The sequence below is a fragment of the Giraffa tippelskirchi genome, chromosome 10 (genome assembly GCF_054371585.1).
Source record: "Giraffa tippelskirchi isolate mGirTip1 chromosome 10, T2T-mGirTip1v1.2.pri, whole genome shotgun sequence".
NCBI lineage: Eukaryota > Metazoa > Chordata > Mammalia > Artiodactyla > Giraffidae > Giraffa > Giraffa tippelskirchi.
Window position 1 is genome coordinate 38,216,639 of NC_137284.1, and position 19,409 is coordinate 38,236,047.

At 37.4% G+C, this 19,409-nt stretch overlaps 1 protein-coding gene, 1 long non-coding RNA gene and 1 other non-coding gene across 4 annotated transcripts in view; 2 read left to right on the forward strand and 1 right to left on the reverse strand.

Moving 5' to 3' along the window:
• The window catches only part of HIKESHI (heat shock protein nuclear import factor hikeshi), a 38,767-nt gene extending 33,584 nt beyond the window's left edge, over window positions 1-5,183 (forward strand). Inside the window, exons 4-5 of one of the 2 annotated variants that reach the window (XM_081536356.1) lie at window positions 3,776-3,894; window positions 4,836-5,183. In XM_081536356.1, the coding sequence (XP_081392482.1) occupies window positions 3,776-3,894; window positions 4,836-4,890 (174 nt within the window). In that variant the 3' untranslated portion in view covers window positions 4,891-5,183. The remainder of the gene's footprint in view (window positions 1-3,775; window positions 3,895-4,835) is intronic. The other variant, XM_081536357.1, reaches the window with a different exon arrangement.
• On the reverse strand, window positions 821-925 carry LOC145524972 (small nucleolar RNA U13). Its single transcript, XR_014068000.1, has one exon. It is a non-coding gene; the product is annotated as a small nucleolar RNA U13 (small nucleolar RNA).
• Window positions 5,184-6,615: 1,432 nt separating the features above from the next.
• Window positions 6,616-9,974, forward strand: LOC145524333 (uncharacterized). Its single transcript, XR_014067406.1, has 2 exons — window positions 6,616-8,407; window positions 8,968-9,974. It is a non-coding gene; the product is annotated as an uncharacterized LOC145524333 (long non-coding RNA).
• The last annotated feature ends 9,435 nt before the right edge of the window (window positions 9,975-19,409 follow it).

A 19,409-nucleotide genomic window follows, 5' to 3' on the forward strand; every position in this document is an offset into this window, starting at 1 on the left:
GTTGGGATGCCTATTAGATACATAGCTGGAGGTGGCAGGTTCATGAGAGATAAAAATTTGGGTGCCCTCAGTGTAGAGGTGGTATTTAAAGTTGTAGAGGAAATGTGATCACTGAGAAATAACTATAAACAGAAAAATTGGCCAGTGACAGAGCTTGAGGCCATTTCAAAGTTGAGATGCTTAAGAGATCAGGAGGAATAAATGGAAAGGAACATCCAAAGTAGATTTTGGAAGAGAAGTACTTTTTTTTTTTTTCTACTATAAATTATTAAGATATGATAGCACATGTACAGGAGATTTGGAAAATACATAACAAAGTTATATATAATTCCACTATATATTACAATTATTTTTTTAAGTAGATAAATATTTTTAGTTGGGGTTTCAATATCAAACTCAAAACTTAATGGAATGAATATACAGAGAAGTAGAAGACCTGAAAAACACAACGAATCAATTCAACATAAATAAGATATATACAATTCTCTGGACTGGTTTTTAAGAAGGAAGAAGTGATCAGTGGTATTGACTGCTTATGGATCAAGTAAATGAAGGCTAAGAATTAACTATTGGACTTGACAAGGTAGAAGTCATTAAAGACTTTGACAAGAGTTCACAGAGGTGGAAAGGGAGTTTGGAGTGAGGTTGAGTGACTTGGAGAAGAGGAAATGGCAATAGTGACTATAGATGACTCTTGGTGAGTGTTGTTACAAAGGACAGCAGATGGGTGGTCTGGTTGCTTGAGGGCTGTGGGGACAAGGAAATTTTTTTTTTTCTGTTTTGAATAGGAGATATATTTTTTTTTTTCTTTTTTTTTTCACGTCAGACGGGTAATGTGCCGGTGTCGTAACAAGGTTTGCAGGGAGGCACATGTCACGCAACAGCGTGAACACCCAATCATCACGCTCATGAACTACAAAAGGATCATGAATAGGAGATATTATATCATGTTTGACAACAATAAAGCATTTGTGAGAGAAAAATTGATGATGCAGGAGAGTGGGGACACTTGTGAAAGTGGTATCCTTGAGTAGGAAGTAGACTGTATTAGGAGGTAATAGGATAATGGACAATGTTTACAGTGTGGATAGAGAGACGCACCAGGTTAGTAAACGTGCTGAAGAGAACTTGTGCAGGTTCTCTCTTGATTCCTTCTCTAGTGAAACAGGAAGCAAGATCATCAGCTAAGGTTGAGGGGAAAGGAAATATTGGAAATGTAAACCAAGGGCTTCCCTGGTGGCTCAGATGGTGAAAAATCCACCTGCAATGTCAGAGACCTGGCTTGAATCCCTGGGTTGGGAAGATCCCCTGGAGGAGGGCATGGAAACCCACTCCAGTACAATCTAAACCAAAAGGATTGTTAAATAAGTCTTCTAGGAGAGGAAGAGCATGAATGGACTAGGGAAACCTTCTGGGCTTGCTGGACAGCATACTTTTAAGAACTGTGGCTGTGAATTTAAGAGCCAACTTGTCATGCAATCTCTTGAGAATGGGCCGAATTAAGAATGACAGAGTCTGGGTTTTAAAATTTTTGTCTGTAATTTAAAAATAAACTGTGCTGAAAAAAGCAAGTTGCAAAGCAATACTCAACAGTTATTCCATATAGATTGTATGTGAAAAATGTCTGAAAAATACATGCCAAAGTGAGGTTATCCCTGGAGAGGGGCAAGAAGACATTTTAACTCTATAATAAATTATTTGACCTTTCTATTAAACATATGTATTTTTTATGAAATATTTTAATATATAGAAAAGTACATTCCACAGATATTTATTGTGTACATTTTGTGTGCCAGGCATTTTTAAAGAACAAAGAGATAAAAACAGGTATCAAAATAAAATAGTAGCTGACCTTTTGGGCTCTCTTTATAGTGGGGCATATTTGAAGATTTCCATCTATCTTCCTGGGCTTCCCTAATGGCTCAAAAGGTAAAGAATCTGCCTGCAATGCAGCAGACCCAGGTTCTTTACCTGGGTTGGAAAGATCCCTTGAAGAAGGAAATGGCAACCCATTCCAGTATTCTTGCCCGGAAACTCCCATGGACAGGGGAGCCTGGCAGGCTACAGTCCATGGGATCGCAGAGTTGGACACGACTAAGCGAGCACACATGCACACAATCTTCCACTTAGATTTAACTGTTCAGTTCAGTTCAGTCGCTCAGTCGTGTCCGACTCTTTGCGACCCCATGAATTGCAGCACACCAGGCCTCTCTGTCCATCACCAACTCCCGGAGTCTACCCAAACCCATGTCCATCGAGTCGGTGATGCCATCCAACCATCTCATCCTCTGTCATCCCCTTCTCCTCCTGCCCCCAATCCTTCCCAGCATTAGGGTCTTTTCCAATGAGTCAACCCTTCGCATGAGGTGGCCAAAGTATTGGACTTTCAGCTTCAACATCAGACCTTCCAATGAACACCCAGGATTGATCTCTTTTAGGATGGATTGATTGGATCTCCTTGCAGTCCAAGGGACTCTCAAGAGTCTTCTCCAACACCACAGTTCAAAAGCATCAATTCTTCGGGGTTCAGCTTTCTTCACCGTCCAACTCTCACATCCATACATGACCACTGGAAAAACCATAGCCTTGACTAGATGGACTTTTGTTGGCAAAGTAATGTCTCTGCTTTTAAATATGCTATCTAGGTTGGCCATAACCTTCCTTCCAAGGAGTAAGCATCTTTTAATTTCATGGCTGCAATCACCATCAGCAGTGATTCTGGAGCCCAAAAAAATAAAGTCTGACACTGTTTCCACTGTTTCCCCATCTGTTTCCCATGAAGTGATGGGACCAGATGCCATGATCTTAGTTTTCTGATCATTGAGCTTTAAGCCAACTTTTTCACTCTCCTCTTTCACTTTCATCAAGAGGCTCTTTAGTTCTTCACTTTCTGCCATAAGGGTGGTGTCATCTGCATATCTGAGGTTATTGATATTTCTCCCGGCAATCTTGATTCCAGCTTGTGCTTCTTCCAGCCCAGCGTTTCTCATGATGTACTCTGCATATAAGTTAAATAAGCAGGGTGACAACATACAGTCTTGACGTACTCCTTTTCCTATTTGGAACCAGTCTGTGGTTCCATGTCCAGTTCTAACTGTTGCTTCCTGTCCTGCATACAGGTTTCTCAAGACATTATCATTGTTAGTAGTTCATTAATTTTGGGTTTAGTGCTTAAACCCATTTGATGCCCAAGAAATGTAAATCCATCTACTTCTGGCTTCTACCAAGGAGACCTGGAGGGTGTTAGTGGATTTGCCCATTTGAGTCAGTGAGAACAAACAGGCCAGGAGAGAGAAGTGGAATAGTATCGTCTTTGTAATTGATGGCAAGTAACCAGTTGCTCCTTTTTAAAAAAATTTTTCTGGCAAGAAAAAGACTTCTTAGATATGGTTACTATTTTGTATGAGAAAACAGGTTGATTTGACCAGGGTGGTATTTGAGGAGAGGGGAATCTCCAGAGGTGGAGATAAAAGAAGATATTTTGAAGGAAAAAAAAAATTTTTTTTAATACAATGAATATGTTAGAAACTTAAAAATAGTTGAAAGGCATAGAAATTCTTTGAGATATTAAGATGGTACTAAAGGCAGATAGTTATGCTTTTGTGCCATAGTGTCATTTTATGACTTCCCTTAGTGGTCAGCATTAGACTTAGAACTCCTAGTCCTTAAACCAAATTATTGCAACAGCATTTTAATTAAAAATATTAGAATTTAATATTTTAAAATATTGTGGTATTTAGTACAACCCATTAATCTATTTATTATTAACTTTTAGTTCACACAAAAGATGCTGGACAACTTCTACAATTTTGCTTCATCATTTGCTGTCTCTCAGGCCCAGATGACACCAAGTCCATCTGAAATGTTCATTCCAGCAAATGTGGTTCTGAAATGGTATGGGGCATTATGTAGCTCTCATATTAAGGCTTTGAGTAACCATATATGTATTTTGCTTGTGAATGTATTTCTTCTTTGACATTTAAACATTTTCTGTTATAGTGGATATCAGCCTACAGTAACATTTGCATGCCATTAAATAGTATGTAGTTTAGAGTTCAGATTAGGAAAAATTTCTGCCCCAAATAATATTCTGTTATATAGTAGCCATTTGGGGTTTATAAAGACAAGAAAATACAGTTGCTTATGTTTTAGGGACCACAATTAAGGTCTCTATCTTTTATTTATTTATATATATATATATGCTTGAATTGTAAGTACCATATACGAGGCTTGAAATATCAATGAAAACTTGTTTTCCTATGTTTAGAAAGTCTTGATCTAAAATAAACATGTATAAAACATCAGAGTGGTTTATACTGTACCCTGTACATGAATGATTAATAAATCTGTTTCTTCAGCTTTTCTCTGTTTCTCTTTTATAGATGTTTCTTTTCACTTTGAATATCCCAGTGTTAGGGAGACGCATAGGGAGACTGTTGAGAAGTGGTAGCATGGTGTAGCATGGACTGGTCTGGAATGTATTAGGTTTGAGCTTTGTTATCATGTAGCTATGTGACCTTGAGCAAATCACTCTCATCTATGAAATGAGGGTGGGGGAGTTAGATTTCATTTTTTCTTAGGTCACTTCTAGCTCTCAGATATGCCGAAGATAATAAAATGTATTATGTGTGCTTTGTGATACAGCCAGTTAAATCACTATGCTTGCTATCTTCTTATACATTAATAATTAAGCTCCCAAATTAACTTTTTAACTTTCTAGGTTTTTAATCTTGGCTTTTTAGAAGTGACATGTAAAGTTATTTGCTTTTTGATGAGTTGTCAGGTTATGAAAGATTCTAATTAAATTTCTTATAAAGATGTTTTTTCTTTTGTAGGTATGAAAATTTTCAAAGACGACTAGCACAGAACCCTCTCTTTTGGAAAACATAATTTGAATAAAATAATTTTTAATGGATTCTGAAATTTGTCATGTTTTGAAGATAATGACTATTTGAAAGCATGAAGTCAAAAGGATCAATGAAGCCTAAGTTTAAAAACTGCTTAGTGACTGAAGTTTAATTAAGATCTTTATAAAAAATTAAAAACATTGAAAAATGAAAACATGTTCATCATTAATGACTCTTTTCCCTTAATCTTAAAATACTCAAGAGGTAAAACATTTTGTTTGGGCTATGATTCATGTTTTACTTAAAAATAAAGCATATTCACAATAGTGTGCCAAATACATTGCATTTATAATATTTCATTTATATTTACAGTGGAATTTGCTAAATTAATTAATGAAAATCAAACATATAAAAATTTGGAGAGTTTTGGAAAAACATATCAAATATACATTTTTACACATGGAGAAATTGTTTTCAGTTAGTATTTCTTTAGAGTAAACGTTTTTTCAGGGGCGTTCCCTGGCGGTTCAGTGGTTAGTACTAGGAGCCTTCATTTCTGTGGCCTGGAGTTCAATCCTTGGTCTGGGAACTAAGCTCCTATAAGCCTCATGGTGCCTCCGAAAAGTTTTCAGTTAACAAATTGGTTGTCACTTTTTATATCAGCAAATTCATACATTTTTAACAATTGCCATAATTAATACTGTTCAGGTTTTATTTAATATTGATAATGTTGTTAGGCACTTTTGTATAGAATATAGGATTTATTACTTTTATGTAAAAGCCTTTGTGTCTCATTCAGAAGGAAAACCTTAGACTTACGCTGGTGATTCCCATTGACCAAATACCACCAGGATCTCACCTGTCTGGTGATCTTTATAGAGATATGACAGGAAGTATTAACTAAATACAAACTATCCCTTGGCTTGCCAAGAGGATATAAAGACTATGTGATTGTCCATGACAGCCCGGGGTAGTGTATTTAAACTGGTTTGATGGGCTTCCACAGCAGAGCATTAGGCAAAGTTTGGATTACTTTTCTCATTGTATTGTTCTTGCTGTTGGAGTAGGTAGTCATACCCAGTTTGGGTGTAGTGTTGTTAGTTGCTCAGTCGCGTCCAACTTCTTGCGACCCTGTGGACTGTAGCTTTTGTTCATGGGATTCTCCAGGCAGGAATACTGGAGTGGGTTGCTATTTCCTTCTGCACGGGGTCTTCCCAACCCTAGGATCGAACCTAGATCTCCTGCATTGCAGGCAGATTCTTTACTATGTGAGTCATCAGGGAAGCCCCAAAAGAATACTGGGGTGGGTTGCCATTTCCTCCTCCAGTAGATCTTCCCAACCCAGGGATCAAACCTGTGTCTCTTGTGTCTCCTGCATTGGCAGGCAAATTATTTACCTGTAAGATGTGGGCAAAAGCCTGGTATTGAAGTTTCAATTTCTGATGAGTTACAGATAATATCAGAAATACATTATTATAACAGTAAACCAATAATTGTTCCTTGAGGTGGACACATTCTTAGTGGAGCTTAGTTCCTGCACAGAAGTCTGGAAAATCTTGGAGAAAATGACCAGTATGGTGAGAATAAGTCCAGCATTTGTTCTATCCCTGGTGCTCTTGATTTAGCAGACAGTGCTTTGTTGACTTGGAGTACAGTTTTTGCAATAATGAAGATTGGGGCTAATGGTATGAGGAAAGTTCAAATTATCAGAAGGAGCCTTTGGGAGGAAATTGAGCCTTTGGGAGGAAATTGGTCTCAGGGGTTTAAAGGAACAGCTATTAAATCTTTCACAGTGGAATTTGACAGGTTTAGAGTCAAAGTCAAATTCCAGAGTAAAAGATTTAATAGCTGTTCCTTTAAACTCCTGAGACCAGTTTCCTCCAAAAGGTCCCTCCTGCCGTGTGAGGATGTATGGAGATGCCTGTGACCTGGAAGAGGGCCCTCAGCTGACCATGTTGGCATCTTGATCATGGACTTCCAGCCTCCAGCACTGTAAGAAACAAATTGCTGTTGATTATATGGTGTTGAATCTGTGGTTATTTTGTTACAGCAGCTTGAAGGAACAAAGACACATTGAAACATTTTATTAATTTTTACTTACACATAGTTTAATCTAGGAAGGCTGAACTCTTTTGATTTGTCCATTTTTTTAAGTTTGATTTTTAAAAAGAGCTTTTAGAATAGTTTTCAATTATTTAAAATTTTAGAGTGCCACGCAAACCTAATTTTGCCTATTGTCGTTTTTTCTATAAAGAGGCCCAGAGTTTAGGCAAGAAAAACAGCAGTGATTTTATGCCTCAGTATGGGAAAGGGAAAATCATAAGAGAGTTGTCAGAGGACACAAGATACAAATTTGAGTTAAAAATATCCAAAGGCAAGAAATAGTCTAAGCCAATATATGTATCAGTATACAGGGAAAAATAGTAATATCATCTGTGCCCAATGGATGCATTTTTTAAAATGCTTGTAAGTCACTGAATAATTTATTGAATAAAAAAATTTAAAAGATAGTAAGGGGTTTTATTAGAATTGTAAATAGTTAGAAAATAACAAACTCAAATATGTGTTTCATATTTTCATGCTTTGATGATATTTGTACCCAATAAGGGCATTGTCTTCTGAATTTAACTAGCTATACATGAGTTGTCATGTATGAACCTGGAGCATATCCATCTTATAAATGCTGATTCTAGATTTCAGGTGTATTTCTAATAGGTTCTACTTTACTACTATCTGGTTACTGCATCATCAAAATGCAATACATAAAGTATTAATTGAAAACTGACAGTCAATAATTTTGTTGGAGGATGGCTGTCTTTGTAGGTCCATAGTTGCAAGATATTTTCATTTGTAGATTTTAGATTTATGGACTTATTGGAATGATCAAATAATTATTCATTTTTGCATTTTCTATATAACCTTTGTGTGTATACTTGCTTTCAACATTTGCCTGCTTAAAAACATTATTATATAATTCTCATAACGTCAGATTCACTCAGTGTATAATTCAATTTTTGTGTGTGTGTATTAATGAGATTGTGCAGCCATGATCATGATCTGATTTTAGAACATTTTCATCTCCCCAGAAGAAACCCCATGCACATTAGTGGTTAATCTCCAGCCTCCAGGATCCCCAATGCTCTGAGCAGCCACGAATCTACTTTCTGTCACCATGGATTTGCCTTTCCTGAATATTTTATGTAAATGGAATCATATATGTATGGTCTTTAGTGACTCACTTCCTTTAGTTAGCATAATTTTTCAGAATTGACCATGTTATAGCATGTTTCAGAGCTTTATTCTTTCTTATTGCTGATAATATTACATTGTATGATTATATCACGTTTTGTCCATATGTCAATTGGTTAGCATTTGGGTTATTTCCGGGTTTTGGTGATTATGAGTAATGCTCATGTAAATATTCATGTATAATTCTTCTGTGGATATTTGGCTTCAGTTACCTAAAAGAGGAATTACTGAGTTATATGGTAACTATGTTTAACTTTTTGAAGAATTGCTAAACTTTTTTCCAAAGCTTTTATTATACTTTGCCATGAACAGTATATGTATGTGTGCTTAGTCGCTCAGTTGTGTCCAACTCTTTGCAACTCCATGGACTGTAGCCCACCAGCTCCTCTGTCCATGGGATTCCCAGGCAAGAATACTGGAGTGGGTAGCCCATCCCTTCCCTAGGAGATCTTCCCAACCAGGAATTGAACCAGGATCTGCTGCATTGCAGGCAGCTGAGTTACCAGGGAAGCCCCACTGAGTTACATGGTAACTATGTTTAACTTTTTAAAGAATTGCTAAACTGTTTTCCAAAGCTTTTATTATACTTTCTCATGAGCAGTATATGAGGATTTCAGTATCTCCAAGTCCTTGTCAATACTAGCTATTGTGTCTTTTGATTGTAACTATTCTAATGGATGTGAAGTGGTATCTCCTGTTTGATTTGCAGTTTTCTAATGACTAATCACTTCTTTTCTGATGACTAATACACACTTCTCATGTGGTGCTAGTGGTAAAGAACCTGGCTGCCAATGCAGGAGACATAAGAGAGGAGGGTTTGATCCCTGGTTTGGGAAGATCCCCTGGAGGAGGGCATGGCAACCCACTCCAGTATTCTTGCCTGGAGAATTCCATGGACAGAGGAGCCTGGTGGGCTACACTTCATAGGGTTGCAAAGAGTCAGACGTGATTGAAGCAACTTAGCACACACATGCGTGCATGCAATGACTAATAATAGCATCTTTTCATGTGCTTGTTGGCCATATGTTTATGTTCTTTGGAAAAATGTCTATTCAGATTCTTTGCTCCTTGTTAAGTTTGGTTATTTGTCTTTTTATTGTTGAGTTATAATCGTTTATTATATATTCTGGATATGAATCCCTTGTCAGATGCATGATTATGCAAATATTTTTCCCATTCAGTGAATTGTCTTCATTTTCTTGATAAGAGTAATAGTTGTAGCACACAAGTTTCTAATTTTGGTGTAGTCTAATTTATCTTTTTTCTTTTGTCACTTATATTTTTTGTGTGTGTCATATCCAAGAAAAGACATTCTATCAATCTGTAAAGATTTATTCCTGTGTTTTCTTTTAAGAGTTGTATAGTTTTAGCTCTTACATTTAGGTCTTTGATTTATTTTGAGTTAATTTTTGTGAATGGTGTGAAGTAGGGCTCCACCTTCATTCTTTTGCATGTGGATATCCAGTTGTCCCAAAACCATTTGTTGAAACATAGCCTACTTTTGTTAATTTTGGTGCACAAGCATAAAAGATCAAAGAATATGTGACTGAGATTATTAGGAACTTCAATATTTTCAAAAGTGGGGAACTTTTTTCAAATATGATTGAGTGTATCAAAATATTAGAGTGGTATTCTTTAATCATGATAGGAGAAAACTCTTAGCACAGATAGCTTTGTTGCTGTCTTATCTATAAAAAAATCTACAATTTCACTTTTATTTGTTTTCTGTGAAACAACATCTAGTAATGGTTTCATGATCCTACCCTTGTGAATACCCTCATATTAAAACAACTTTGTCAGTAGTTTTAACACATTTATTAATCATTTCCAAGCTCATTATAAACTCAGACAAATAAAGTTCACCCCTCAAACCTTCTACCTGTATACTCTTTATCTTTACCAAAAGTACTGTTTTATAGTCTTAACACAACCAGATACTTTTTAAGACAATTTTTTTTATCTATGTAGAAAAAGTGTTTATTACTCTACATGGACATCCCCTCACCTACACAAATTTTTTTATATTCTTTCAAAAATATACATGCATACCAACAATCTAAGGGCATCTGAAGTTCCTTTTAACCTTGTATTTCCAGTTATTAAATAAGAGCACATGTATAGTGAAATTATATTGTCTACTTATCCAAGATTATCAAATTAATACTCATTTTTTAAAAAAAATTTGTATTCCTTTATTTGGCTGCACTGGGTCTTCCTTGCAGTATGTGGGATCTAGTTCCCCAATCAGGGATCGAACCCAGGCCCCCTGTGTTGAAGGCGAGGAGTCTTAGTCCCTGGACAACCAGGGAAGTCCATATACTTATTAATATTCTTAAAGATAATTGAGGCTCTGAAAATTAAAAATTAGGCTGATGTAGGAAGTCCTTATGTCAGTCTTAATGGAAGCATTAGAATTCCACAAATTTAATCTCTCTCAAAAGATACGTATAACCATTCCATTTTGTTAAGCACAATTTTAGGTTTTTGTAGTAATAAATAATTTGTGAGAAACAGTGTTAACCCATAAAACCTGTATAAGATATTTAGAGACTGTAGGGCATGGGGAAAAAAAACCCAAACCATCCTAGTTTTGTACAAACTAGAATATTTTTACATTGTGATAAGGGAAAAAAGTGATATTATTTATTAACTGTGTAAAATCATCTGTGTTCAGGTGTATTTAATGAACTTTTTCTTTAATACAATTTATTAACCTGCATACATAAATCAAATTTAAAAGACTTTACATTACATTTCAAAGTTCTGAATGTCTTGCTTTTATTCTTGTAACTATTTGCTTAACTAATAGCAGTTAAAATGTTTTCATGCTATGTTTGAAGCAGAAATATTTTCCTTAGAAGAGCCAAAAATGTAAAGCATTAGAAGGCTTTCCCCTTCCCTTTGGAGTTTCTTGAATTATTTCTCGAGATTTATGTTGAATGTGTCACATAAACCAATCAGAACAGGAGCTCCTATAGATTGTAAGAGTCCTTGTCATCGGATTCATTCCTCTTTTGGTTTTTAATGTACTTCTTAAATGAGCAAAAGTTTCCCAAAGTGGCCACTTGTAATTCTAAATTGGCTTTGGTGAAATTGTCATGGAGAAAGGTATATGCAAACTGAGAAAATGGAAGAGTTCTGTTAGGAGTTCTGATTCTTTTGAAATGAACCATAGGACAAACAATCATTTAAGTTAAAAGGGAAAGGACTGCTTGCGTGAGTCTCTAGTCATTACCCAGCAGTTTTCTAGTCCCTTGACAGGGAGAATATAAAGAGAATATCTTTCCCAGAGCCAGTTTTTCACACACAGACAAGACTGAAGTGTATTGATTTATGGTCTTAAAAAGGTCAAACTTTTAAAAGTTTGCCCAAATGATGCCAAGTTATCAAGACCTTGTGAACTTACCGGTTCTTGGAAAGTAAGCTTGGAAGACAGGTTTAATGGGTCTGTAGCTGTCTTATGTTCTGTGAACTTCTTTAGACATGTAGCAGTACTGTAGACAATAGGCAAGACGGCTAACAGTAAATCAGAGATTTGGCAGACCTTCACCAGGGGCTTCCCTGGTAGCTCAGCTGGTAAAGAATCCACCTGTGATGTGAGAGACCTGGGTTCGATCCCTGGGTTGGGAAGAGCCCCTGGAGAAGGGAATGGCTACCCACTCCAGTAGTCTGGCCTGGAGAATTCCATGGACTGCATAGTCCATGCGGTTGCAAAGAGTTGGACATGATTGAGCAGCTTTCACTTTTCACCAGGGAAAATGAGTATATATTTAATCAGATAGGCTGAGTCCCGGGGGAATTTATTCCTAGGACAAAACCCAAAAACCCTTCACTGGAGAACTCATTGAAACCATTGAATTCAAGTTTAGCACAAGGGTGACTCTTTGGGGGAAACGAAAGGGGTTTCAAAAATGCACGTTCCCGTCCAGAGGGTCTAGGCCAGAGCAGCCAGGATCCTAGTGGGATCTAAACCTGTCAAGCTCTGCAACATGAAGACCACTAGGAGCACACCCTTATTCAAAGTTCGGCTGCAGCAAGGGAGAATAAACTGAGGCAACAGTGGGACTTCTGTAATGGGAGAGGTTTGGGGAGCCAGAATTAGTCTTGGATCATCTAGGCAGGGATACATTGTTGGAAGTCAGTGGTCTTTAAAACACATAAACCTGAGTGTGGTTAATATTAGGCCAGTTTGTTTGGGTTCTTAGAATATAAGGGTCTGCATTAATTTAAGATGGTTTGTTTTATATGTTAAGATTCAATGTAAGTTTCTCTCTGCAAGTCGTGGGCAAGTTGGAGTTTCTGTTTCAATTCTTAGTACTTTAAGAAAATATCCGCAGTTTAAAAAGAAAATCTTTATAAACTACTACATGTATTGCCTAAGTTAGAGTGATGGTCTTTAGTTTCTATATTTTGGGTTTCTTTTTTTGTTGAGTTAATTTTTTAGTTAGCTGTTAATAATACATCAGGTCATGGATTATGAGCAGTTGTTTGTGACATTTAAGGATATCTCCTTTCATTTTATTTATTAAAGTGTTTTCATAAGCCATACATGATTTACTAGAGATTGCATAGAGCTGACAGAAGGGTTTTGGGGTTTTTTTTTTTTTGAGTTTTCTTTTGGTTTAATAACTACACTTTCCCCTTAACAGGTTCTATTTTTCTTTAAAAAGTTTTTGTTATTGAAATTAGCTCATACCGATCTCAAGATGAATTTTTCCTTTGATCGTTATCATAGTGGTCACGTGTTAAATCTAGACTGAGCATGTGAAATTTTTAGGGTCCAGACTCTTATTTCCAGCTGTTTCCTGAAAAGCCTCATGTCATGTAAGAACGTCAAAATCAAACCCATAAATGAAACAGAGCTCACCTCTTTGTCCCCTGTACCCCTTATGTTAGGAAATGGTATTACTTCCTATCAGGCTAGTTGCCCGGAGTTTAAATTCTTGATTTCTCCTTCCTTCCCACCTTATCTAGTCAACAGTCATGCTAGGTGAGTACAGTCACATCTCCCTCCAAATAGTTCCTAAATTTGTTTTCTTGTCTAATTCTGCATCCTCTAGCCAGTTTGGGCCAGTGTTTCTCAAACTCGACTGTACCAGCAAGTCACCTGGGGAGCTTATGAATGTAGATTCTGATTCAGCAGGTCTGGGGTAGGACTGCACTTCAACAAGATTCCAGGTGAAACTGCCGTTGGTCCTGCCGCGCCCGTAACCATATTTTGAACAGGAAAGGTTTAGGCTGTCCTTGAGTCTCTTCAAGAATCTCTTTGCTACTTTTAATCCTTCCTTCCTCTCATCTGTTTGCTGCTCTGCTGCCAGAGTGATCTTTATAATGTGTAAATCTGGTCATCTCAATACCTAGCCTCATATCCTTCAATAATTTCTCATTGATTTCAGAATGAAGTAGGGAATTATTACTGATCCTCCTTACCCTCTTCAGTTTTCTAATACTCATCCCCTCCCCCCACTTCTACTTGCACGTGCTCCACCGTGTGTGTAGCTGGGAGGCCTTTGCACATGTTTTTCGGCTCCCCTTGGTGTGTTCTTCCATTCCCTTTGCTTTGGTAATCCTTCCGTAAGTTTTAACTTAGATTTCACTTCCCCTGAGAAGCTTTCTCTGATTCCCCTTCTTACAGCATTTTGTGACACCTAATCACACTACTTTATTATTGGCTATTTACTTCTCATTTTTATCTTTTTGAGGTCAGGAACTCTCTTTTTTAATCATTGGCAAATAGTGGATGCTCAATAGATTTTTTAAGACTGAACAAGGTATGAGGGCAGTATGCTTTGTGGAGAAGTAAGTGCTTCCCTTGTTAAAATAGTCTTATATCCCCTGTGGCTTCCAACTTGGGGGTTTCAGAAGGACCTACAAAGGAAGAAATTGAGGAATGAGAGGTGTTTCGGTTTTCTTTTTCAGCAGGGAATAATATTTCCCAAGACTTAAACTTATACCCTAATTCTTGAATATGATATGTGAATATCACATGTAATATGAACATGAATTTCTTCAATATTACATTATCAGTATCATTTAAAATGCATTTCATAAACTACTAATCTGCTAGATACTGTGACAAAAAGTTTCTAAGGTCAAATATTTTAAGAAACAGCATAATCTCCCCCTTCTTAAGATTCACAGTGCTTCAGTTCAGTTCAGTTCAGTTCAGTCGCTCAGTCGTGTCCAACTCTCTGCGACCCCATGAATTGCAGCACGCCAGGCCTCTCTGTCCATCACCAACTCCCAGAGTCTATCCAAACCCATGTCCATCGAGTCAGTGATGCCATCCAACCATCTCATCCTCTGTCGTCCCCTTCTCCTCCTGCCCCCAATCCTTCCCAGCATTAGGGTCTTTTCCAATGAGTCAACTCTTCGCATGAGGTGGCCAAAGTATTGGAGTTTCAGCTTCAACATCAGTCCTTCCAATGAACACCCAGGATTGATCTCCTTTAGGATGGATTGACTGGATCTCCTTGCAGTCCAAGGGACTCTCAAGAGTCTTCTCCAACACCACAGTTCTAAAGCATCAATTCTGCGGCGCTCAGCTTTCTTCACCATCCAACTCTCACATTCATACATGACCACTAAAAAAACCATAGCCTTGACTAGATGGACTTTTGTTGGCAAAGTAATGTCTCTGCTTTTATTTTATTTTTTTTTGTCTCTGCTTTTAAATATGCTATCTAGGTTGGCCATAACTTTCCTTCCAAGGAGTAAGCGTCTTTTAATTTCATGGCTGCAATCACCATCAGCAGTGATTTTGGAGCCCAAAAATCACAGTGCTTAATAGGTCTAAATATGGAATAAAAATTATTAAAACGTTCTGATTTAAGCATTTATTGAAATAGTTTCATGGCCTACTGTTACTTTTTTTTTCCATTTAGGACGTATTATGGACCAAATACGTATCAGAGATCTGAACCATCACAAAATTAAACTTTCCTTTATTTAATTGATCAAAAACTAATATTTTCTAACCAGGAAGTGCAGTTATCTTAGATCTTAATAGCACTAGCAAGTAGCTTTTTTTTCCCCCACAAAGGTTTTTCTTTTTGCAAAGGTACATATATAACAATAAAACTGTATTATACAAATTTATTATGTAAAGGTCAAGGTAATGGCCTCTAGAGCCAGATGGTTGAGGTTCAAAACCTGTCTCTACCATCGGGCTACAGTCCATGGGGTTTCAAAGAGTCAGGTACTACTTGATATTATCAAGTTTCTTAACCTCTCTGTCTTAGTTTCCTTAATCTGTAATGCAAAGTGACAACAGTATCTGCCTTAGAGTGCTGTGGTAAGGTACAAATGAGGTGATTTACACAAAACAAACTAGTACCTGGTATATCCTGTGTGTTCACTATGTATTACAAATTAAATTATTAAAATGATCAAAGAGCAATCAAATCATTATATATCTTTAGGACTTTCTGTGAATTATGAAATGAGCAATAACTATTTGAATACTAGATATATAGTGTATTTTTAAAGGAAAAATGCGTAAATAATAGGGCTGCATCAACATGTGTTTCTTGTTTGGAATTTTATTTTCTTAGTGTGGTTTATATACTTGTGTACTTTTTAGTGAGATTTGAGAAAAATGGAAAAGATAGGTATAGGCAAGAGTCCCTCAAAGCCTGGGGACCACTAGGGAGAAATAAAAGGAGGAATAGACAATCTGAATAGGTCTATATCTATTAAAGAAATGGAATCAATAATTAACAACCATCCAAAACTGAAAGCACCAGGAACTAGATGAGTTCACTTGGTGAATCTAACAAACATTTAAGGAAGAAATTATACCAATTATCTATAATCTTCCAGAAGATAGAAGCAGGAGAAATACTTCCTAACTCATTCTAAAACTAGACAACGACATTATAAGAAAAAAAACTACAGACCTCTTGTGAACAGATAAGCAAAAATCCTCAACAAAATATTAGCAAATCGAACCCAACAACGTATAAAATGAACTGTGCACCATGACCAAGTTTTAGGCAAGGCTGTTTCAACATTTGAAAGTCAATTAATAAAATCTATCATGTCAGTAGGCTAGAGAAGAAAAATCCAACGATCATATCAATAGATGTACTAAAACACTGGACAAAGTCCAATACCCATTCATGATTAAAAACTCTCAGCAAACAAGGAATAGAGGGCAATATCCTTAACTTGTTAAAGAACATCCACAAAAAAACCTACAGCTAACATCATACTTATGGGTAAGAAGTTAGAAGCTTTCTTGCTAAGATCAGAAACAGTACAAGGATGTCCCCCTCTTACCACTCCTTTTCAGTATCATATTGGAAGTCCTAACTGATGCAACAAGACAGGAAAAGGAAAGACAAACTCATTGGGAAGGAAGAAATAAAACTCTCTGCTTGCAGATGACATGTTTGTCTACATAGAAGATCTGAAAGAATTGACAAAAAAAGTCCTAGAAGGACTAAGTGATGATATCACAGTTTTAGTATACAAAGTTAATAAATAAAAGCTAGTCACTTTCCTATATACTAGCAAAGAGCTTGTGGAATTTGAAATTAAAAATATATTTCCATTTACATTAGCACCCCCAAAATGAAATACCTAGATATAAATCTAACAAAATACATACAATATCTATGTAAGAAAAACTATGAAACTCATGGAAGAAATCAGAGCTAAGTAAATGGAGTGATATTCTATGTTCATGGGTAGAAAGACTCAATATTCTCAGGATGACAGTTCTTCCTAACTTGATCTATGTATTTAATGCAATCCCATTAACACCCCAGCAAGTTATGGTGTGGATATCAACAAACTGGTTCTGAAGTTCACATGGAGAGGCAAAAGACCCAGAAGAGCCAACTTAATACTGAAAGGAAAGAATAAAATTGGAGAAGTGACAATGACAAACTTCAAGACTTACTGTAAAGCTACAGTCATCAAGACAGTGTGGTATTGGCAAAAGAATAGACAAATAGATTAGTGAAACAGAATAGGAACCACATAAATATACTTGACTGATGACAAAGGAGAAAAGGCAATGCAATGGAGCAAAGATAATTTGTTCAACAAATGGTTCTGGAACAAATGGACATCTACATGCAAAAATCAGTCAATCAGTCTAGACACAGACCTTATACTCTTCACAAAACAAACCTAATACGGAGCATAGTCCTAAGTACAAAATGCAGAACTATAAAACTTCTAGAAGATAATATAAGAGAAAATCTTGATGGCCTTAGGTATGGTAATGACGTTTTATATATACCAAAGGCATGATCTGGGAAAGAAAGACTTGACAAACTCTCAGCAGCTGTGGAGCAGGGATCTGTTTCCCTTTTCCTAATAGGTTCTTTGAGTACACACTAGACCACTATAGAATGTTAAACTGCTCTTTACCAGAAGGTCAAGTGCGTCTTCCAAAATCACATGGGTGTCCATAGGCAGGGAGCAGACATCCAGCTTTTGGTCTAGCTAACTGCTTCCTGCCTTGCGTAAGACCAGAGAAGGATCTCATTGAATAAGTCATCAGGTGACAAAATAACTCAGGAGACACTCATCATGTTTCTTGGTCTTTCTGGCAAGCCACTCTTCAGTCCACAGAATAAAGATATTTTAGCCCCTAGCTGCTTTTGCATATCACAAATTCTCTTGCATAATACCCTCAGTGAATGTGTACATGTGTTTTTTCCCTCCATTCATCTTTGCAGGGAGAGTGGTTCTGTTAAGAGGGGGATTATGGGGGGAGCCCACTGAGTGCTTCATGGCTGCAGCTCATTTTCTCCTAAAATATCTTGCATTAGTGTGCTATTACGAGAATTAATTTTCATTTCAGGACTATCTGATCTAATCTGCATTAAAAGGGTCTAATCTTCCTATTGACATTTGCCCCTTTCTTTTTCTGGCTTTCATTTCAAAGGACCCTCACATTACCTGCACATGGCTCTGTTTAAGCCCCCCTGACTAGTTAAAGCTAGGATTTAAGTGTTTCTCTTTAATCCTCAAGTTTATTCTCTGAAAATGGGATGAGAAGATGGATGGCCTGTTTTGCTACACACTCTAGTCTGATATTTAGCTGTTTTACAAACTTGTAAGCAGACAGGGGGCTTCCCAGGTGACTCAGTGGTAAAGAATCTGCCTGCCAGTGTAGGAGACGAGTTCAATCTCTCCGTCAGGAAGATCCCCTGGAGGAGGGCATGGCAACCCACTCCAGGATTCTTGCCTGAGAAATCCCATGGATAGAGGAGCCTGGGGGGCTACAGTCCATGGGGTCGCTAAAGAGTTGGACACGACTTAGCGACTAAACCACAACAACAAGCAGACAAGACCACAGATACTAACTTGAGCTAACTTAAAGAGAAGGGAGTTACTGCAAGACTATTAGGAAGCTCACAGTAGTGGGAGCTAGGAGGATCACACTGGAAATGGGCAGGAATCATGGGGACTGCAGAGGGACTAGGAATTAGGAACCCTGGCAATCTTTGTAAAGCATAAGAGTGAGTAGAGCATACCACCCCTGCAGTGTGTATCTTCCATACTTTTCTATTGTCTCTGTCGTTGGCTCAACTGCCTAAGAAAAAGCATCTGATAACTGAGCTTGGGTCACGTGCCTGGTCTGCTGAGTCAAGCAGGGCAAGCATCTGTTTCGGTCCGCTCCAGTAATGGAATGTGCTCACCAGGAATTACTGCCGCATCAAGATTACCCACAGTCTGGGTGGATGAATTCCAAAAGGAAATCTGATGCTCTTGAGGCAGCCAAAACAAAAACAAATGCCAACTGAAACTGTGTTTCAAGGAACCAGTTGAAATGTAGGAGAAAGGGATGAGGAGTAAGGATGGGAGAAAATGGGGAAGAAGTAAAATCAGCAGGAAACATTTACTCAAGGAAAATTAATTTTTGACGGTAGGTAGGTCTGTATATGAGTAATGGTGACTTTTTGTCTAACATGATATTAAAGCTCTCTGAAAGCTCCGAGTATGGAAAGCATATCTTGGTGACTTAGAAATATTGTCACCCTCTTTCACCACCAGATGGCGCTTTACATATAAAGAGTGAAACATGGATCCTGGGGAAGTTCCCAAGCGCCTGCTGTTTGCAAAGTGCTTTTGTGTAGCAATCATTAAAGAAATCCGCCTTGCAATGCAAGAAATTAAAGAATCCATCTGCAATGCAGGAGACCCCAGTTTGATTCCTGGGTTGAGAAGATCTGCTGGAGAAGGGATAGGCTACCCACTCCAGTATTATTGGGCTTCCCTGGCGGCTCAGTTGGTAAAGAATCTGCCTACAACGTGGGAGACCTGGGTTCCATCCCTGGGTTGGGGAGATCCCCT